This window comes from Gallinula chloropus (genome assembly GCF_964237585.1).
Source record: "Gallinula chloropus genome assembly, chromosome: 1".
NCBI lineage: Eukaryota > Metazoa > Chordata > Aves > Gruiformes > Rallidae > Gallinula > Gallinula chloropus.
This window is the reverse complement of record NC_140085.1, coordinates 65,051,278-65,074,246: the sequence shown is the minus strand read 5'-3', so window position 1 is coordinate 65,074,246 and position 22,969 is coordinate 65,051,278. Positions and strand designations below refer to the sequence as shown.

The following is a 22,969-nucleotide window of genomic DNA, read 5'->3' as shown; positions in this document are numbered from 1 at the left end:
GTTCTCATTAGGGGCGGTGTAAGAGAGAACTGCTGTAAGAACTCCTGGCCTGTAATTCCCCCCCTTCCTTAGTAAAGCAAATCAAACTGTATTCCATTGCATTGTCTTTTCTCGTACTCCCCAGGCTGCTTTTTCCTCTGCTAGGCAGAACTTGCTCAAAACCCCCACTGCTAGGTTTTCAGATAATTGCAGTGAGGCTGCTCCTTTTAATTACGACTCTTCTCTCGCCTATTGCAGCCAAGTTATTGAGCCATTTCTTTACATAGCCTGAGACATTTTTCTTTCTCCTTAGCTACGCTTCACTGTCTCACTGAAGACATTGAAGTGCTCTGAATGCTCTGTGCAAAGAGCACCTAAAGAAACAAAACGCAGCAGCAGCTTTCTGCACATAGCCTACATATTACCATGATATTTCTGTGGTGGGCTGAGAATTAGGCAGAGTGAGCCAGAAATAGCTTACTTAGCAAAATTACTGTGCTGGATTGAACTAATGCAATGCTGGATTAGGCTACATTCTGCTGCCTGACTGTGAGATAAACCTTAATGGTGGCAGTGGGGTTTTGTTTGGATTCTTTCTCACTTAAGATAATAAACTTGGACTCGGGGGCTTTTCCTGGCTGTAACACAGGCTCTGTTTGACCTTAAATATCATGATGTTTGCTTCCTCACTGGCAACGTATTAATGGGAAAATACTGTCCAGCTTCAATAGCATTGTACAGTCATACACTTAAAGGGACGAATGCTTGCTTCTGAAATGCAATTACAGGAGTGTCAGCAGGGCAGATTTGTGTTGTCACGTATGGCAAAAAACTCTCCTGTTATGGCTAGTCCCCTGCAGAATCCTGAGAAGGCAAAGTGTAATTATAAGAGACATAATTTATAAATCACACGGAGGAAAATGGAATGGAGACTTTCCAAGGGGCATTGACAAAGATACCAAGAGTCAGGACTTACCTAAGAATACAGCCTATGTTGTGGGACAGGTTAATCTTGATCTGGGAACCCCACTCTCACTGATGCCATGATTGTCTAAAAACCTGTATACTGTCAGTGTGCAAAACAACTGGGACTGAATTTGTGAGAGGAGGGAGGGGTGGGTATATGGTAAATACTGGGTCTGTGCTACTCTTTTTCACCTTTATCTCAGAAATAGTAAATAATTGAGTAGGTGTATAAAAACTGCCAGTTCTGTGTTATTGTGACCTGATTTCTGTTTCTACTATTTCTACCTTCTGTTTTTTTTTTCTTTACCAGTATTTCTGTGTAACGGCCTCTGTGCTTATATTGGAGAAGATATAAAAACATTCCAAGAATTCCCTGACCGTTTCAAGTGAGTGGCCTGTGTTTTTTGGAGATGGTGGTGTCTGTGGAGAATCTTCATGGATTCTAATGCTGGCATCAGTGCAAGAAGAGTGGTGGGGATGGACTGGCTTTGGATGGTCTGCTTCTTTCATCTGGTCAACTCTCTAGAAGGTAAGAACAGGTTTCATATATTGTGACAACTTAACAAAAAAAGTGTGATCTCTAGTATGCTTATCCTAGTCCAGGCAAGGATTGAGCATGGCTTTCAGTTTGACAGTTGATCAGTCTCATGAGGTGTAAAAAGATACAAGTATTCTTTCCAGTGGGACAGGCAAACCCTCTTATGGAGAACTCTTATTAAACATTTCTGTTAGCTACCTGAGAAGTTACATTCTCCAAGAATATTATTTTTTGTCCCAGGAATAAGCTCCTTGTTTATGCTTCACATGTATTTGACTCTTGGGTTCCTGTTCTTACACCATGTCTGTTTTATGAAACAATCTCTCCATGTTTATGCTGTTCTACAAGGCAGCATCCAATTGGCTGAAATAATGAATTTTTGTCTCTGCTATGAACTTCTCTCATATAATAGACATGGAGAGAATGCTCTGCCTTAACAAGAAGAGGCTGTTTGTGTTTAGCCAGCAGAGGAAGTGAGGGGGAGAGTAGTGAAGACAAGATAGAGAAAAGGTGGGCAGCAGAAAAAAGAGAGGCCAAGAGAACAGGAGAAGAAAGAACAAACAATAGGAGGGGGGTGATGAGAGCTCTGGGAGAGAGAGAAGGGCAGTCCTATTGTGAACAGTTTTCTTGTGTGTTCCAAAAAAGTATCCTTGCAGCTGTATGTGCTCAGTGAACTGCACTGCTTTGTGATGAATGCTCATCTCTTGCATATGTGAAAGCCTCTGAAAAAAGAGAGGAGGGAAGGAATCAAAGGGAGACAAAGAAGGAAAGACCTAGAAGGAGGGAAAGGAGAATATTGTGAGATTTAAGAAAAAGAGAGTGGAGATTGGGAAGAAAAAAATACTGGTTTCCTCTTCTTAATAAAGGAGAGGAAAGCTTGTTAAGGCATCCCTTCTCTTAATAGGAGCAAAATGGAGTGAGTTCAGAGATTAAATGACTGATAAAAGATTATACTAGAAGTTCTTACATCTCTGCACGTCTGATATCTGCTGATTTAAAAATTATTTTACCAAGTACTGTGTTATTCCTTAGTATAACTGGTAGAGGAACTGAGATAAAAAAAAGGAGAAAATGTCCATTCTCTGCAAACATGAAGTAACTCAGTGATCACTCCTGTCAGTTTGTAGTGGTAAAAGAATTTAGAAAATGCTGTGTGATACAGCTTCACAGATCACATGGTTGAATTGTCTGGGTTAAAATAGGACAGTAAAATTCTGCCTTTGGAGATCAAGGTGGGTACCTTGAGCTGAGTTTCAACTCTCAATTCACAGTGAGGGGAGTCAGCACCTTGCAAAGCTAAGTTGCATCTCAGAAGTAAGTATTTGTTGTGATGAAAAAGCAAAGAAGAAATCTGCATTAGGGGAAAGAAAGTCTGGTGATAACTACATAGTTTTGCTTTACTATAGGAGCTCTCCTTAAGGAAGAAAAAGGCCCCTGGCCATTTTGTTGACTTATTATTATATATATATTAGAAACTTGAAATTCAGGTTTCATGTTTACATTGAAGGTCTTTCCTTTTTGTAAGGTTTCTTAGAAGTTTCAGATGGTGTCTAAACTACATCTTGTCTCTAACTGAAGAAGACTGACTGAGAGGGAAAATAAGTAAAGGATTTATCTGGAATTTGAGTTAGATTTTAAAACTCTGATTTTAAATGGCTTTTTGTCTCCAGGTAGGCTTTGTTTGAAGTTTTCTAATGAGAAAAACAATACTGATAAAACCTTAATGTAAACAGTTAAGAAAAAAAGCAGAAGCTGTGGAGAGGGGAAGAAAAGTAGGCAAAGTATTCAAACCATCTTTCTGTGCATTATGAGGAGACCAAAAACTTTAGATGCACCATGCTTTCCAGTTACAAGGAAGACAGTACCCTTTTACAGGGCCTAATGGGAACTTGAACCCTTTAGTGACTCAGAAGTAAAGAAGTTCTTGTAAGCAGTTATTGCAGTTTGGCATGTCTGGGTTCTGGTGGAGAAGTGGGGGTCTGCAGGGGTGGCTTCTGCCAGAAGCAGCCAGAAACTCCCTGCAGGCCCCAGAGAGCAAACACCAGCTGGTTCAAGGCCAGGTCATTGCTGACCAAGGCTGAGCCCATCAGCAACGGTCACAGTGCCTCTGGGAATCACATTTAGGAGAAAAAAGAACGCAAGCAGGCACTTTTTGCCACAAGAGAAGGGAGTGAGATGTAAGAAACTGTGCAGGCACCAAGGCCGGTGAAGTGGGGGGAGGAGGCGCCCCTGGTGGAGAAACCCGTGGTGGAGCTGGTGTCCCCTGGCAGCCCATGGGAAAGGCTGAGACCCCACCTGCAGCCCGTGGAGAGGCACCACACTGGAGTAGGTGGAGACATACAGGAGATACTGTGACCTGCGTTGGAGCAAGCCTCTGCCAGCACTTGTTGAGTGAGAGAGACACACAGAGATGAGAGAGAGACACACCGGAGGGGGCACCTGCTGGGCGGACCTGTGACTCTGTGGGGACCTGTGACTCTGTGGGGCACCAGGCTGGAGCAGTCTGGTTCCTGAGAGTCACAGAGAGACAGTCTATGATTCTATGACTGCACCCCATAGAATGACCCATACGGGTGCAGCTGGTGAAGAGCTGAATCCCTGTGGGAAAGGACTCATGTTGAAGGAGTTTGTGGAAAACTGTCTCCCATGGATGGGACCACATGCTGGAGCAGGGGAAGGGTGTGAGGAACGCCCCTCGGCTAAGAAGGAAAACAACTTGTGATGAACTGACAAAACCCCCATTCCCCCAGTCCCTGACCCTCCCTATGCCACAGTGGGGCAGGGGGAGTGGGGGAGAAGAAGGGAACTAAATCATGACCAAAGTGAAGTCTGCTAAGAAGGGAGGCGTGGGGGGAAGATGCACGTCTCATTACCCGACTCTGGTGTCACTGGGTGTGCAGGGCAGCGTCATAAATTAGAGAGTTTTATTTCCTTTATTCTGTGCTGAGCCTGTTATGCCCGTGACACTGATTGCAGAATGATCTCTCCCTGGCCTTAACTTGACTCCTGAGCCTCTCAATATATATTTTCTCCCCTGTCCAGCTGAAAAGGGGAGTGATGGAGTGGCTTTGGTGGGCGTCTGGCCTCCAGCCAGGGTCAAAGAACCACAGCAATTGAAAATTTTCTTGTTGTTATTGGGTTTTTTTATTGCTTAAAAAGGAATCGTTAGTCAGAACTTCATTGACACAGATCTAATATTTGGACACATGGATTTCAGTGGGAGTGAGCATGTCCAAAATCTTCCACACACAATTTTTAGGCTAGAAAAAAACATGCATGGGAAGCATGATGGAAAACTGTTTTGGAAACAGAAGACATTTGTAAACTTAGCTTCCAGCTTTATAAAAGGAAACAAGATTGCGCAAAAGTTTTCCTTATGATTGCATTCCCTGATGTTTATGGCTCTGCAAGAGTTTTTGAGGTTTTTGTTTGGGAAGTATTTTTTAAGCAACATGCTGGGTGAAAAAATAGACTTTATTTTTCCTTTTCTCAAAAATACATAAAGAAATACATGTTATTTTTATTTGTGTGAGAATCTATGTATATAATTACTGTCTACAGTATATTATTTAACATTTTTGTAGATTAACCTTTCTGAATATAAAAGTTAATGAAGCATAGGGAGGTGGTGGAGTCACCACCCCTTGGGGTGTTCAAGGAAAGGTAGGATGAGGTACTTAAGGACATGGTTTAGTAAGTAACATAGGTGGTAGGGGGACAATTGTACTATATGATCTTGGAGGTCTTTTCCAACCTTAATGATTCTGTGATTTAAGAATGCCTGATGGGCTACAGTTAAAGTAGCTGAAAGCAAGTAATAAGTTACTAATGAAATAGCTCTTACTAGGGGACAGAGTTTTATTTTCAGTGGAATATTGGTTTTGGTTTGACTGAGTTATAAAAGTTTACAGCTGTAAACACAAGTGGAGTTCATTGTGCAGAACTCAAAGTTTAATATGTCCCAAAGGAATTATGTGTTCTGCATGTGAGGGACTGCATTTATTCTACAACAAACTCTCCAGCTTTTCTAAATACCTTCTGAAGTTCAAGATGCAGAGAGGATAATTCTTCTGCATTGGTAGAAACTTTTTGCATTAAAAACATCTCCTTGCAAAAGGGAGTATGTTGGAAAGGAAAAAGTTTGTGAGGTCAGACATTATTATTTCATTTTTTCCCTCTTTTCTAGTAACTGGTTGTCATATTAGTTTATTGAAAATAATATATTGATTGGTAATCTTCAGAGTAAAAAATAACATTAACTTTTATTTTATTATATATACATTTTTTTAAGAAAAGGTTTAAATTAATGTTATTTTACTTCGGGAAAAAAATGGGAAAAGTAACTTTTTATTTCAGTTGTTTGTGATTCCCATGAGTTATTAAAATCCTAGCAAAGATTTTTGATTATGTTCTTCCCAGTTCTTTCCTGACACTTCCATGCATGCCAAAATCTTTGTGACATGCTTGAAGTGCCCAGGGCAGAGGAATCTCCAGCTGTAGTCATTCAGAAGGTGAATGGGATTGGGCTGGATGTGCAGCTTGTTTGTAAGGAGAAGCGTGTCTGGGTTATCCCTTTAGTCTCAGCAGTTACACTCAACATATTTTTTCCCGTAATAAATTACCCCATGGTCCCTGTTCTAGGACATCCCCATTCCCAGGTACGAACCACAGCTCTGTGTTGAAACTGTTCACAAGCTGCAGGCTAGCTCTTGGTGCTTGGAGGGCAGTAGGACAGTAGAGGACACCCATGCTGCAACTGACACTGCTTATATGCAAAGCTAATTAAAGCTTCAAAGAAAGGGAAATAGTATTTTTGTAATATATGGTATCTGGAACTTTCAGTATGTGCTTCAGTGAAACTTTGGTAGACACAAGATTGCTTTTTAGTGTTTATGAAGCAAAAAATAAGCAGGAAAACGTAGATAAACTTTAAAAGTCACATTGTGCTGTCATCAAAAGTAGCCAGTTTGGTGGTAGTGGCAGTTGGGTAAGTTCTAGTCTTGGTAGTGGGTGTTTGCAGAAAGAATCTCTAGAGCTGTAGAAGAATCATTGAATCATAGAATGGCATGGGTTGGAAGGGACCCCAAGGATCACAGAGCACCAACCCCCCTGCCACAGGCAGGGCCACCAACCTCCAGGCCTGGATCTACACAAGGTTGCCCAGGGCCCCATCCAACCTGGCCTTGAATACATACTACATTGTATTACTATGAAAGCAAGAGGTCATAATTCAATTTGATTGCACGTGCAAAGCTGAATCTAAGCATTTAATGTCATATTTTTTAATTTCCTGATGTCTGTGTTTTCTGACATCACCAGAGTAATGAGTGCAACATGATAATGCTGGCAGTTTCCCTGAGATCTAACAAAAGAATAAGGGAGGTAAAGAGGAAAATACATTTTCCTCCTTCCTCCATGCAGATGACACCTTCGGTGTTCTGATGGTGTCACCATTTTGTCCTGACACAGCAAGTAGTTAAAAAACATTATGCTTCATGGAACTCAGTAAATACATGTCCTGTTGGCCCCAAATAGCTTTTTTTATTCGTTGTTGATGAGCACAAAAGTAATACAGGAACATTCGTTGCAGGAGTGACTTCACAATACAGATTTGCCCAAGAAAAAAAAATCACAGAATCACAGAATTGTAGGGGTTGGAATGGACCTCCAGAGATTACTGGGTCCAACCCCCCTGCCAAAGTAGGCTTCCTAGGACAGGTCACGCAGATAGGTGTCTAGACAGGTCTTGAAAATCTCCAGAGATGGAGACTCCACAACCCCCATGGGCAGCCTAAATCATACTCTTTTGTTTCATACAAGTTGGTTTTGTGCATACTTTCTCTTATTAGGAGGCACATTTTATAACTTTGTAGCTTACTTTTTCATGTTAAGTCGTAGCTGAACTTAAAAAAAAAGTGGGATTTTTGTGCTTTTATTTGTTTTTTATACTTGTCTCATCAACTCATTCTTGAAAAATAAAATACTTGTTACTGTTGCATATATCACTAGCCATTGATACATTATTTACTTCACGATGACAGATGTTTAGTTTTTGGAAGATGATCTAATTTATTTAAGGCTTCCCAAAGGTTTCACTGTATTCTGTCTCCAAGTGATAGTCCACATATGTAAATACATTTGTTTGGCTGAGTGATAAAAGGTTCATCCCACACTCAAAGGAGAACAGAGGAGCAATGAAAGGCAGGGGAAGCCAAGTAGCCTAGTAAAAAATAAGCACCCTGATGTGGTGCTTATTCTCTCAGGGCTATCACAGGAGCCTGATCAACCCTTTGAGTGGGAATGGAACCAGTGGAAGTGGAAGTCGGTGGAAGTGCTCTCTGGGGGTTACTGCCACCAGGGCATGGAACTTATTATGGGATGTAGGGAAGATCATTCAGGGCTACTGCAGAAGTTATTGTGGGTTGTTTAGGGGAGGAACCTTAGGTCAGGAAAAGGGAGGTAACAAGATGGTTTGGGGAAGGATCCAGTAAGATAATAGAGACAATAGAGATAAGGAGCTAGTTATGTGTAAACAGGTTGTTGGTCAGTATGCCCGTCAGGCCTTGAACTGCACCCTATCACTACAGTCTGTCCTATTTTCTTATTACATTCATTTTTTACTATTTACCTGGGTGAGGGGGGCTTTATTTTGTGTGTATGTGTGCATACAGATGTCTAAATGCCAGCAACTGGAGTTGAACAGGTCATAGGGGCCCATCAGCCAGTGCTGCCAACAACTGGAGAGCCTGGAATGGATGAAAGTCAAGAGCCAGGAACTGAAGCTGGACTACAGGTCATAGGATCTGTGCATCTCTGATGCCAGCATCTGGAGTGAGTGAGACTAGCTTGTTAGTAGAGTAAGTGGGTTTGTGGAGCCAGGGAGACACCAGAGAATCTGGAGGATGAATGAGACACCTGTTTGTATGTGTGTTTGTGTCTCTGAGTGAGACGGATGGAGGAGGTGTCAATCAAGGGGCTCAGGAGGTACAGGCCAAACACTGGGAAAGGAGACCATGTGCTCTGGGGGGTTCTTCAACAGCCCTGTCTGTGTATTATGTATCTCAGTGTGACCAGAGTTGAGATGATTCAAGTGCCAGCTCCTTAGTAGGCTGAGTGAGCCAAGCAGTGGAGGGATTCAGAGTGTGTGTTCCTGTGTATGTATTTGTATGTGTAAGTGGGGTTCTGTAGGGTGGGGCAGCACTATAGCAACCGACTGCAGGCCCTGGGGACTCACATGTCCAAGTACCAGCAGCCTAGGAGAACAAGAATCCAGGGCCAGCTACTAGGTAGACTGCATGCTAAGGCCAGTTAGTAGAAGAGTCCGTGTGTGTGACTGCATGTGCCTGTGTGTGGACGTGTTGAGATGTCTCAATGAGTGAAGGTGTCTGAATACTAGGAACATGAGTGGCAATACAACCTTCAGGTGGTGATATGTGCAGGTGCCAGCAGATGGAGAGGCCACAGATCCAGAGGTCAGCTACTGGAGACCGAATGCTTAAGTATGGTTATTGCAGGAATCCATATTGTTTATAAATGCATATATATTTCCCACTAACAGATCTTCATCCTGACTAGCCAGAAAGGGGAGCAGGATGAAGCTGTTGGTGGTGCTTTCTGTTTGCATGATTGGTGCATATTTCTGTCTCTGATCTGGCCATGTGTCTATGTGCAATGCCTACGTGTGTGTATGTGTGTGGCTGTTGGGAATACCCGCTCAATATTGCTCTCCGTTGGACCTGGGGACATGCAGCTGCAGCAGACTTGCTTATGTGAGGTTACTGTATTTGGCACAAGCCCAGAGAATGCTTTCTCTTTCCAGCCCTCTCAGAGAGCATTTGCAGTCTTCCTACTGTCTGTTAAGCCAGAGAGCTTTGCTGCTTGGGGCATAAGAAAGCAAACTCTCTGAATGATACCTTTTACACTAGTGCCCTTTGCCTTAACTGCCAGTGTGTCTGTACACTTGGACATACTCAGAATACAACTGGACAAGGCCTTGAACTGTAATTAGCCTGGCCTTGAGAGGGGTGTTGATCAAGATGACCTCTAGATCTCCTTTTCAGCTTGTTTCATTCTGTGACTCTATGGTCTGATCATTCTTGGCATCAACTTCTAAATCCCACAGGTAAAAGGATTCTTTTGCTCTCTTCTCTGAATCAACTTTCTTCTTTGTGGCTGTAGTTTGCCTAGACTTGGGTTTTGTAATTTCCTTCTGCACCACTCCACTGTTAAGACACCGAGGACAAATGTACTTCAATCCAGAAAGCTGTTAGGCCACCTCTGCCTTCATGAAGGATTTTCCAAGGGTCAGTCATCCTTGGGTGAACATATTGCGTGTAACATATTGCGTGTAACACAAGCACTGAAGTGTCTTGCTTGAAAGTATAGGCTAACCAAAATTATGCTTATTCCAAACAACCTGATCTATAATAGCAACTTCCAACCTCTGCCCAGTTGATCTTGATGTGGACGTTATAGTATAGCACAGCCCAAGAGATTACTTTATGGTTTAAGTATAGACTGGTACTAGCATAAGTTTTTTGGATTTTTTTCACCCTTTTTGTCCTGCAAGAACAGAGGACACTGAAACAGGAGTGTAGTTAATTCTGAATTTTGTTTTCTGAAGAGTGTAATGATCCCATTTGACTGCTATAAAATATGATTTTTAAAATTTTATTTTATTTTTTTAGTTTAGGGAAGAGAAGTACAGGAGAATCTTTTATCAGCTATTTTTCTCTTCTTAATAAGAAATTGGAAACTCATTCTTCAAAAATGTTAATTGTTGTCATTTCATGTGTTTAAAAGCCCCCAAATTACTCAGATACCTTGATTAGTCCTCATTTTTAATCCAGTGTGGAATATTGTTATGTTGGTACCCTGAGGTCACTTTAATAAGTGTTGTCTCTAGCAGCATCATGGACTGGCCTCAGCCTGGGGCTGATGTGATCTTGCAAGACCCTTAATTTTGTGCAAGATAGAAAGGATGTAAGCAGCTTTTGTTCCAGGCTGGTAAATTCAGCTGAACAAGTCATTGTTATCTGCACTGAAAAGCAGCAGAACACTGGTCTGGCCTGAGTAACAGAACACTGGTCTGGCCCAGCACAGTGAGGATGTGTTGTGTTACATCAGTACTGATGTAACGTGGCAGAGAGAAGGCTTATACCTGTACGGTGGTATATAGTCATTCATACTGCCAAATTTTTAGCACAGGCATGGGTTTGGCCCATGGCAACCAACCTTCTCCTAAACAGTGCCTAGGCTTGGTCAGAGATTAGGATGGACCAAGGACTGTGCCTGAGACATGGTTTTGATGCAGCCATGCAGTTCTGCCAGGTTGGAGCTTTTAGCCATATTAGCATAAACCCTCAGAATTAGAGAGCAGTCTAAGGGCTTGTTAGATTTCTGAGTGTCCGTGCCAGCACCGTGACCAGGGATTTGATTCGAGGCACACAGCTAGTAGGAACAGGATTAAAAAAAGAGAAAACCAGAAGGACTTTTGACCATTGGTCACCGATTGAGGTTTATGCACAAAACATTCCTGTGTCCTTTTCTTATTTTTGTAATGCTTTCTGCTTTCTATTTACTGTTAGAGGGACAGTTCTGCCTGCTTCAGGCTGCCTGTATCTGTTTGTCTGTGAAACATTCATATGCTTGATAAATTTCTACCTTGCTTACTGGTGAGAAGCTGTCTGTAGACCATGTTTCCTGCTCATTGTGGCAGAGCCCAGGTTGCTGAGCAAATCTCTTTTTCTCTCTTCTCTTTTCCTTTCTCAATTTTTATCTGGCTTTCCATGCCCTGATGGACTTTATTTTCTCCCTGAGTCTCCATGGGGCGATGGTAAATGGGAGACTTGGACCTGATTAGGAAAAATGTTCTTTCTTTGTTGAAAAATGACCTTGTATATTATTCCAGCATATCAAAACCATGTTTGGGAACCCAGTGGCAAAGTATTGACATGACAGTGTGCAACCCCTGTGCGAGAGAGTAATAAACATAGGGGGTATGCCAAGTCCCTCTGCTGCCAGCAGAGCCTAGGAGGGAACTATGTCTCAAGGGAGGCATAGGCCTTTCACAGATGTTTTGCTACTCAGATGAGCTTCTGAGCTGAGATATCCTTTAGTACTGAGCTGCTCAGCATTTCCTGAGGTCTGCAAGGCAATTCCAGTGGAGTTGTGCTTTAGCTGTAACCAGTAGCTCTTTCCAGTTCTGTCAAGCCAGCCTAGATATTCTTGCACTGTCTTTAAAGCAAGGAACTGCATCAGCTCCTCGGGAAGGTCTGAGAAATATATGATCTCCTGTAGGAATATAGGGAATATCAGTTTGGGAACACTGATGAAGCCTGAGATCTCAATAAACTTGCTCATGTAATTGTGGCTGCTTTAGGATGAGCCTAGTCTTTTGTCTCTGATGATTAACGTGGTGTGAATCCCCAGTAACACTGATGTGAATTCAGCAATCAATAATCTGAAAGTAGAAATTATTGAGGATCTCTCCTGCATAAAATAAGGAACAATCGTATCATTAAACTTTTGCAAGGGGATTAATGAATCCTGTTTGTAAATAAGCTGGATGTAGCTGTTGGGTTTTGGCTTTTTTCTGTTTGTTTTTGTTGTGGGTTTTTTTGGTTTTTTGGGTTTTTTTTTTAAATACAGTGACAAGATAGAAAATGAAAATTAGAATAAGCTTACAAAAGAGATTGACTTTCTAGAATTTAAGAAAAAGCAGTTGATATACACAGTATATCATGTTGATATATACAGTAACTATCAACACATCATATCAACCTATTTGGTTGAGTCTTTTTCTTCCCCTGTGTCCTCACTATAAATGTACACAAAAAGCACACATACTTGCATACCAGTAAGTTCCAGGGTCATCTTAGACTTTGACATTCACTTCTGGAGAATAGTATGTGTATGGCTGGGACTATCACAATCTCTTCTGTATTTCTTTGTACCTGAACAGAGAATAACATATCCAAGAGCGCTGAAGACTACTCCCTGTCTACAGTAGTATATTCAATAACAAAGGAAATGCAGACTAGTTATGGGAATAAGCTAGGCCTGTGAAGTTCTCCATATACCCTACTTCTGAACAGTATCATACAAGAGATAATTAATACTGATTTTCTGATAGAATTAGGACTTGTAAGCAGACTTGCAGCCTAATGCACAGCTCCAGAACAAAGTGAATCCATTACAGGTTCAACTGTGTCACTATCCTATACTCCCACAGAAATTTGGCTTCAGAGCTGGAAACAAAAGTAGCTTTGCCTTGCGTCCACATTTACACCTGCAAATATAATGGGCAACCATGGGCTTGGGGAGACTGGCCCACATTCATATAACTTAACTGTGTGTCCCACCCTCTCCTTTCCAAAGAGAGGGTGACCTCATCTGTGCTGCTCGTTATGATAACTCTGCTTCATGCTGTCAGTGTGCTCTCACTTTGCCTGGGAAAGTGTTCATCTGGCCAGAACATTGCCAAGTGACTTGCTAACCATGAGTTAGCATGATTATGTGCCTAGTGCCTCTGCCCCTGTCTTGGCCCTGCCTAATTTACTAGTATGGATGTAGCCTGTCATATGTAATCTTAAAATACAAATGCATATTCAGGGTGCATGGAAGCCCTGTACAAGACATGTTTTTGGAGGGGGAGTGCTTCAGGGACAGTCCTGCGAGGGACAGGAAATATTTTAGCCTGACTTGGGAAAGCACAAAATACTCTTTCTATTTTTTTTTTTTTTCACTCAAATATAAACAGAAATACTTCTGGATACGACTAGAGAGACCTCAGAGATTGGCTGGACAACCTACCCTTCTGATGGGGTAAGTATTTATCTTGTTCTCTTATTGACTGAACCTCAGCTGGGAAGGCATGCATGCAGCTGATGAAGAAAGGGAAACTGGAACCAGTGAGACTTGTTTTGTGTATTTTGTACATATGTACAATTGTATATTATACAAAGCCAGATTCTTAAGAGAAGAGGGTACTGCGTGGGATACTATTGCCACCTCCTTACAATCTTCCTTACACCCTCCTTCAAAAATACTCTTGAGGTCTTCAGCCATCCCTCCACATAGACTAGACTATTTCAGTTGAAGTGATGTACAGTGATCATCTAGCCCAACTGCCCGATCCCTTCAGGGCTGATCACAGGTTAAAGCACATTATTAAGGGCATTGTCCAAATGTCTCTTCAACACTGACAAAGTCATGGCATCAACCACCTCTCTAGTAATCCTGTTCCCAAGTCTGACCACCCTCTCAGTAAAGAAATGCTTCCTAATGTCCAGTCTAAACCTTCCCTGGTGCAACTATGAACTATTCCTATGCATTCTATTACTAGGTCCCAGGGAGTAGAGACCAGCACCTCCCTCTCCATGTCCCCTCCTTCTTGAAGCTGTAGAGAGCAATGAAATCACCCCTCAGCCTCCTTTTGTTCAAACTAGAGAAACCTGGTGTCCTTGGATGCTCCTCACAGGAGACATGCGTTCTAGACATGTCACTAGCTTTTTTGCCCTCCTCTGGATGCATTTTAGTACCTTCATAGAATCATGGAATCTTTAAGGTTGGAAAAGACCTCTTAAGATCATCAAGTCCAATTGTCTGTCCAATACCACCATATCAACTAAACCATGTCCTGGTGTGCTACATCTACAGGTTTTTTGAATACCTTCAGGGATGATGACTCTACCACCTTTCTGGGCAGCCTACTCCAATGACTGACCACTCTTTCAGTAAAGAAACCTTTCCTAATATCCAATCTAAACCTCTCCTGATGCAACTTGACACCATGTCCTATTGCTCATTATTTCACATCCTTCTGAAATGGTGGGTCCCAGAACTGCACCAAGTACTCAAGGTGAGGCTGCACCAACACTGAATCCAACAGGATGATCACCGTTTTTGACCAGCTAGTTATCTGTGTTGGATGCACCCTCAGATGTGGCTTGGCCACTTGGCTGCCAGGGCAGGCTGCTGGCTCATATTGATCTCCTGTTGACCAGCTCCCCCAGATCCCTTTCTGCAGGACTGCTCTCCAGTTGCTCTGCTCCCAGTTTATACCTGTGTCTGTTGTCACATTCAACTGTGCAGGATCCAGCATTTATTCTTGTTAAATGTCATCCCATTAACCATAGCCCAGTGCTTGAATCTGTTAAGATTCCTCTGCAAGGTCTCTTGTCCCTCCACAGAGTCAACAGCACCTCCCAGTTTGGTATCATCAGCAAACTTGCTACTGGTGCATTCAGCTCCTGCATCCAGGTCATTGGTAAATACATTGAACAGAACTGCCCCCAGAATCAAACCTTAAACCCAGACTTAGCTGAAAGAGCAGTATGACATTCCCAGTTGATGTCTGAGAAGTTGAAATCTCCCATAAGGAGATTTCTTGATGTGAACTACTAATCCAGAAATTTTGCCTAATTTGCTGTAGAATAATTCATCAGTGTTACATCCTGGCTGTCTGATCAGAGACACCCACTACAACATCTTCTTTATTTTCTATCCCCCTAATCCCCACCCAGAGGCTGTCAACCACATCATTGCTAACTGTAAGGGCTGTATAATCAAACCCCTCACACACAGTGCAACCCGTCTACCTCAGCTGCCCTGCCTGTCCCTCCTGAGAAGTCTCAGTTCCCTCTGGGAACTGACCAGTGCTTCCAGCACATGCTTTGGTGTACAAGCATTTCAGATGTGCTCCTGAGCCCTCCATCCTCCCAGGAGCAGTGTACATGCTCCCACTAGCATTGCCACCCTCATGCAATGCCATGCCAGCCCTTGGCTTACCTTCAGCTCTTCTGTTTGTATCCTCTTCCCCCACTGATTCTAGATTAAAGCCCTCTCAATTGGTCCCACCAATTTACAAGCAAAGATGCATTTCCTCCATTGAGACAGGTGGATCCCATCAGGTCCCAGCATACCTTTATTCCTGAAGAAGTTTCCATGATCCTAAAACCAAAAGTTTTGATGGAGGCACCAATCCTAAAGCCACATATTGATATCTTGGGGTTGTCTGTTTCTTTTAATGTCTCTCCCTGTTATTGGTAGGATTGAAGAAAACATTACTTGTGGATTTGAATTCTTCCCAGGGCCCTGAAATCTCTTTTGATTAACCTTTGGTGTTTTTATCACACTGTTAGCACCCATGTGAAAGAGTAGGAGTAAGTAATAATCTGAAGGCCATACTAATCTCTTTTGCCATCTGGTGACATCCCATTATCTGAGTCCCAGGGAGACAGCAAACTTCCCTGCAAAGAGGGTCCGGTCTGCAAATGGGTGCTTCTGTTTCACACAGAAGGGAGTCACCAATGATCATGACTTGCCATTGTTTCTGCTCAGCTCTTGTCTTAATGCAGGTCTTGTTGCAAGGAGTTGGTTGATCTGACCTTAGTGAGAGTGCTTGAAAGGGTTACTTCTCTTTTATCTCATTAAGCTGTAATGAAGCTGAAGTGTGACCAGCTGTACAAGCAGAGGATCATCCATGGCTTCTGCCACTTATATGATGGTCAGGAGGCTTTCTCTGTAGGGCTTGAGAATGCTATAAAATCTGCAGATCATGTGGTAACAGCTTACAGAACTCCTGGCTTTACCTATGCATGAGAGGTTCCTATTTGAGAAATTGTTGCTGAACTTACAGGTGAAAAAGGAGGATGTGTGAAGGGAAAAGGAGGATCAGTGCGTATGTATACCTAGAGATCATCATACTTGGTGACTCTTACCTGTTCTGTAAAGCTAGTTGAGAGAGCAAGGAGTTTGTCTTACAGCTCTCTGCAGTAACCTGCTTCAACCCCTTCCTCCTCACACAAAATAGACCTTGCAGCTGCCCTGTAGCGGCCATGCTGAGTTTATTTGTGTGCACCAGAGATGGCAGAGCACAGCTCCATAAAGTTGGGTAGAAGGGACTTGTGCTTTAATGTTTTCTCTGAAGAAGAGTGTTTGGTTTCTGTCTCATTTGTGTAAGTCTTGTCTCTGGAGTTAAGAAATGGGGAAATAGGAGGGAAAAAAGCGTGACTCTTAAAGAGTCTTAATGCCACGTGACAGGTTTGCATGAGTTATGTTTTCTGTCACAGCAGTTCTTACTTGTAGACTGTAACAGGTCTTCTTTATAAGGTCATGCTTTGACCTGCCTAGAGTGCTGCACATGCCATCAGCAGGTTCAAGTCGTGTCATAGACATAACAAGCAAAAGGGAGGGGAAGAAGGCCTGTCTTTTTTTGATGTAGTTGAATGATGAATCCGTTTTTTTTTTACTGTTTATTCTTCCTTTTCTCTCCCATATATCCACTGTAGTGGGATGAGGTAAGTGTCCACGATGACAAGAAGCGCCAGATCCGAACTTTTCAAGTCTGTAACGTGGCTGAACCAGGTCAGAATAACTGGCTGCGCACTCACTTCATAGAGCGACGTGGAGCCCACCGAGTCCATGTCCGCCTCCATTTCTCAGTGAGAGACTGTGCCAGCATGCGTACTGTGGCCTCTTCTTGTAAGGAGACTTTCACACTCTACTACCACCAGTCAGAGGCTGACATAGCCTCTCAGGAACTGCCAGAGTGGCGTGAGGGCCCCTGGACCAAAGTAGATACTATTGCAGCTGATGAAAGTTTTTCCCAGGTAGACAGCACTGGGAAGACGGTGAAGATGAATGTCAAAGTACGGAGCTTTGGGCCACTCACCAAGCGTGGATTCTACCTGGCCTTCCAAGACTCAGGAGCCTGCATGTCCCTGGTGGCAGTCCAAGTCTTTTTCTACAAGTGCCCAGCTGTGGTGAAAGGATTTGCCTCCTTCCCTGAAACTTTTGCTGGAGGGGAAAGGACGTCACTGATGGAGTCACCAGGGACATGTGTACCAAATGCTGAAGAGACAAGCACAACTGGATCTTCAGGTGTTCGGTTGCACTGCAATGGAGAAGGGGAGTGGATGGTGGCCATTGGACGATGCACCTGCAAGGCTGGCTACCAGCCTGTTGATGAAGAGCGAGCATGCCAAGGTGAGAGACCCTTTCTCCGCACCCTTTAGGCAGACCCTTCATTGGTTCTCTGTGTTAGTATTTGGCATTTGCCAAAAGGTGACAGAGCTAGGGGAGTAAGTAATTTCTCACACAGAACGCTCTTTTGACACTTCTAGTGTCTCAGACTAGAGTTGGTGCTAAGAACACAGTTAGAAACTCCACTCAGACCTTAGTTCAAAATGCCACAATAGCCTGTTCAGTACATACACAGGATTAGCAGGAATTGTAACTAGCCAGCACTGACATAGTTCCGCTTCTTTACTGAGAAGCATGGAGCAGAGCTGAGCCCAGAGCTAATACACTCTTCCCTTTTATCTAGTTTGGGCACTTTTGGTAGTGCTGTTGGAACTAGTGATCAAAAAAGAAAGGCAAAATGGCAGCAGCCTGGGCATGGGACAGGGAACATGCATTAGGGATCTGTGGGCCTGACTCAGTAAGACAAAACAGGCATAATGGTATTATCATTACCTCCAATGCGCTCTCTGCCCTGTCCCTCACCTGATCCCTTCCTCCCTCCCCGCCCCGTGAAATGCTAGTAGGAGTAAGTAGAGTAAATTACACATCAGCCAGTAATAGTATTGGGCCAAAATCTGGCCAAGCCTGAATACCCACTGTAGTGTCACGAGTGTCTTCCTATCTCAAGGTTAAGACTGTCCGCTAGACCAAACTGCATGTATTAGTTACATAATTTTGCTTATAATATTCTTCTGGTGCTTCCCTGGCTGGAATCTTCCCTGGTTGGATCTTCCGTGCATCCATGCAAGCTCTCTCTCATCAATGTAACATGTTGCTGCATCACTCTTGGTACTCTAAAACATTAAATGTAATGTGGAACCTTGTTTTGGCAGAATTTTAAGGTTGCACTGTAACTTATTCAAATAAGAATTTGACTGGGACATTGAGAATACAAACATTCTGGTTAACACCAAGTGCAAATGCAGTGGTTGTCAACATGTTACCTTGAATTCTCATTTCATGAAATGATGAGGGTCATGCAAAATAACTTTATTAAAATACAGTTCATTGTGCTGGAGACTTGTAAGGCAATTAAAACTGGTAAGTGCTTTTTATTTGTTTACGCTTCGAGAATAATAAAATTGTGTGTGTATTTTTATGCTGCTTATCCTGAAAGGTATGTAACTGTATCTGTACAGTGCTGCTCCTGAGACTGAAAGCTCCAACAGACAGAATGCAATAGCTTTGTTGTCTGCATCATTAGCATGACTTGTTCACAGGTAAACTGCCAGCCAGTAATTTAGTATGAGATGGTAGTACGAAGCACTTAAAAATATGGATAAAAATCAGGGTTTTAAAAAAAAAATCAATCTTCCTTTTTTTGTCTCATTCAAGGGAAGCTAATATTCCCTTGCAGCCACACTGTCACAGAAGTTGGGGATAGATTAAAATGGTAAATATTCTAAGGAATAGCTGAAATACTGACAGTCAATTAAATTTCAAATCACTGTTCCCATCATTTACTTCCCGAGATTTCATGAGCAGCTTAGAACAGCCAAAGACAATCAAATAATGAAACTTAATGTTAGAAGTTCCTTTTTCTCCTCATGTTTCTCATAAACTCCTCCAGCTTGTTCCCCATTCCTGATCTCTTCTCCTGGTAACAAGATGTTGCTGTCCTGTCGAATGGAGCCATGTTCAACTAGTGTAGTTTCTCCCCTTGGTGTTACTTTAGGTAGAGTCATTTCCAGGACTTCTCCTCTATATGTTCTCCCTTCTCCTAAGAGCAGAAATACTGTGTGATACAGAGTTGCTACAGTGTTCTATATGAAATACAGAACAAAAGCAATAGCACAGGAGCATATTCTGACTGATGATCCTGCAGAGAGCTCTTCTTATTAAGATTGAAGAATAAACCAAGGATAGGAAGGAGAAACAAGGTTCCTTCATATATTTTAGTAGAAGAATGTGTAGGCATTGCCTTCCCCCTCACCATATGAAAGCCTGTGGAGTCCTTCCTGGACCAGCTGTTACTTCTTCATTTAGAACAAAGAATCTTCCAAGAACCATACTGAGCAGATAGATAGAAAGCCCTTTTTTCCCTTACCCCCTGCCGTGAGCTAAGATACTTACTTTCATTAGTTTTGTAAGACTGTCTGCTGTTACTTATCTGATGGCCAATTTCTTCAGCTAAATAGAAGAGTGCCACAACATCTTGTAGTAAGCCCTCTAGGGGATATGGGATTTGGTGTGTGTGGGATTCACTTTGACTTCATCCAAGTAGACTTTTTTCCATGAAAGCAGTCCGAAAGGAGAATGGCAGTTTGCAGAGGAAAAGAGAGGGTTGGAATCTTAGCTCTTTTTCTTTCTGTAGATTTATACACACAGGGTGCTTTGCCTTGTTAGGTTTTCTGCAACTCTGAAGTGTTTTTCAACACAGAAGGCCAGAAACTAAAAGTTCTGGATGATTAGGCCATCCTAGGCTACTGGTTCCCAAAACTCTAGACTGATTGCCTGGTCACCCAAATCTTCTCTCAGATTAACAGATGTGTTACTGAAAATTGTTGTTCCTGGATTCCATCCCCACAAACCATTTTACCGTATAAGTTTCTTGGGATTCACTGCCCACTGCTTATCATTGCCTTTTAGCTAAAAGTCACATGGAATTTAAGTTACCAGATGCTTTAGAAAACAGTACTTAGAATTCATGATCGAATTTTTTTAAAAAATATTTCAAAAATGACAATGCGGAGAAAAAAGGGAAGAGAAATGACTGCTTGATAAAGTGCTTAGCTGACTTCCAAATGAAGAAGTAAGGCAAGCTCTTAGCTTGAAATATTGCTGAAATAGAACTATTAATTTAATAATACAGAGTTTCTCTCTCTTTTTTTTTCTTTCAAGTCCAAATACAAATTAATTCCAAGTCAGTTTTGCCAGTCAAGTTCCATGTCCATTTTTCAGTTCAGTCCCTTCCAGTATGAAGTTTGTTCCATACCACTGAGAATGTGCTGTTTTCTATCAGTATACCCCTACATCTACAATTACTCCCCAGCTACCAACCTGCTGTTTCTGTAGCTCAGAGGGCTGACTTTTCTCCCTTTATCCAGCTTTCATGTCTGAGGGAGAACAGATCATGGGACTATAGGAGCAAAGCATAGATGGAACCGTATTTAGAAGGGGATAGAGTGGAGGGAGCTGTTTCAGTCATGAGACTGGGGGCAGGTCTTTGCATATGTTGAAGTCCCCATGTTGCACTAGGACTGCTGATCCCCTTGTTGGGCATCATATTGTATTGGGTTTACGTGGCAAGGTTCTGGCAGTGGTGTGGGCTAACAGGATGGCCTCAGTGGGAGGAGGAAAAAGGCTGTCCCATGCCAGACATAGTTTTTTCCAGACAGCCCTGCACAGACCCACCACAGGACAGAATTGAGCCAGTTAGCCCAGTGGGTGGTATCTCTGTACAAGCATATGGGGGCAGAAAACGCCACCCAAGGAGAGGAGGAGGGAACAAAATGAGTGAGAAACAGCAGAGGGAACAACAAGGTTGGAGAAGGAGCAGAGGAGGTATGCCAGGTAGTGGAACAGATAGTCTCTGCAGTTTGTGGAAGAGCCCATGCTGGAGCAGATGGATATTTCCTGAAGGAATCATGGCTTGTGGAGAGCCCACATTGGGTTAGGGGAAAAGCATGGGAGAAAAGGAGTGACACTGAAACTGCACACCCCATATCCTACCCTGTGAGACTTGGGTGGAGTAGATGAATTTGGAGTGAAAAGAGTTAAATTGAGCTTGGGAGAAGGGGGAGGAGTAGTATTGGTTTTATGTTTGGTTTTGTTTTCTCATTACTCAAATCTATTTCAATCAGCAATAAATTAAATTACTTTTCCCCAAGCGAAGTGTTTTGCCTGTGATAGGAATTGGTAAACAATCTTCCTGTCTTTATTTCTACCCACGAGCTTTCTCATCCTGTTTACTCATGTCTTGCTGAGTAGAGGGAGTCCTAGAGTGACTGGGTGGGCATTTAGCTGTTTGCCAAGGTTAGCCCACCGCATGGATTTTCCTCACTTCTTTCCCTGAGTGTTTCTGTGAGTACTGAGGAAGATAAAGGTCTGCCTGGCTTCTGCAGTAGCTGTAATTTGCTCCCTTGTAGGATGCAAAGTCAGGCGAGAAAGAGGATTCCATAAAATTGCCCGTGTCCTGTGGCCATATGATGTAGTGCCTTGTGATCGCAGAAGGAATCATGCCTGTAATACTGTATTAATCATGTATTACTGGTAGCTACAGGAGCTAGTCACTGCACATGGCTGTTTTGAGGGCTCATTTGAGAAGAATATTGCATGGTTATTTCTGCGTTATTAAAAGATGCCTTTCCACACCACCCTCATAAACTTTTTTCGGAGTGTGTCAGGCTAAGTAAATGTTACAATTTGCATTAAAGCATAAACTTCAGTAGTATGCTAAAAGTACTCATATACTATTAGCAAAAACAATGCCAAAAAGATGCTTCCTTTAAGACTGTAGAATAATTTACATTGCAGGGACCTGTGACAGTCACCTGCTCCAACCAGGACCAAATTGGTTTAGGTGACTCAAGGCCTGTTCTAGTCTAGTTTTCATTATTCCTAAAGAGGAAGATTCCACAATGTCCCTGGGCAACTGTTCCAATGTTTGACAACACACATGGTGAATTTTCTTTTTCCTATATAGGAGATTGTAATAAGGTATAATAAGAGATTATTACAATTTATATCTGTTGTTGCATTTTCTGCCATTTTGTGCCTATACCTTCTTCACATCCTCCCATTAGGCTGAGGCCTGCCTTAAGTTCCCCTCCTTAGAATGAACAAACCCAGTGTCTTAGCCTCTCCTGAGTAAAGAGCTTCGAGAGAAATGGTTGATAATGTTTGGTGCCCTGTGATAGACTACTTGCTTACATTTTTTCCTTACATATTGCTCCTTTCATCAGCTTCTCTGGCCTTATTCTGCTACATGCATATACATTTTGCTGCCTTCCAAGTAGTTTGCAGCTTTTCCTATCTCCAGTGGTTGCTCTCTACTCAAATTCAATCCTTCCCCCGCCCAAATCTTTCCTCTCATTTTACCTTTTTTTCTTCACACAGTCCATTCTCTGACAGTCCTCCCAATTGCTTCAACTCCACCTCTTACCTAAAAATCCCTTACCAAACAGATCTATCAACAGTGCAGCAGGAAACAGTTCTTGGATTCTTGGTCATGTTGTTTATTCAGTCACAGTTGTTTTGATGCCCTTTTTTTTTCCATTAAAAACAAACTAAACAAACAAGAACCCAGAGCCCCACCCTTCTGTCCTTGTTTGTTTAATTTCCCACTGTATCTCCCCCACCTAAAAAGTTGTAGAAACGACGAAACTCTAGATTAACCTAGGGCCTTATCACTTCATCATGCCTTGCTTCTAACTCTGGCTGATCCCACCTTACTCCACCTTACATGATGCAAGATACATGGTAACAGTTACTGTGGAGTTGACTGCCCCAGTGGGAAAT

At 42.5% G+C, this 22,969-nt stretch overlaps 1 protein-coding gene across 1 annotated transcript in view; it reads left to right on the top strand.

Moving 5' to 3' along the window:
* Positions 1–1,380: 1,380 nt before the first annotated feature.
* LOC311196175 (ephrin type-B receptor 5) overlaps positions 1,381–22,969 on the top strand; it is a gene marked incomplete at both ends in the record, with an annotated part of 52,125 nt that continues 30,536 nt past the window's right edge. The window contains 3 exons of the mRNA XM_084269684.1: positions 1,381–1,474; positions 13,245–13,309; positions 16,777–17,473. Coding sequence (XP_084125810.1) covers positions 1,381–1,474; positions 13,245–13,309; positions 16,777–17,473 — 856 coding nt within the window. The remainder of the gene's footprint in view (positions 1,475–13,244; positions 13,310–16,776; positions 17,474–22,969) is intronic.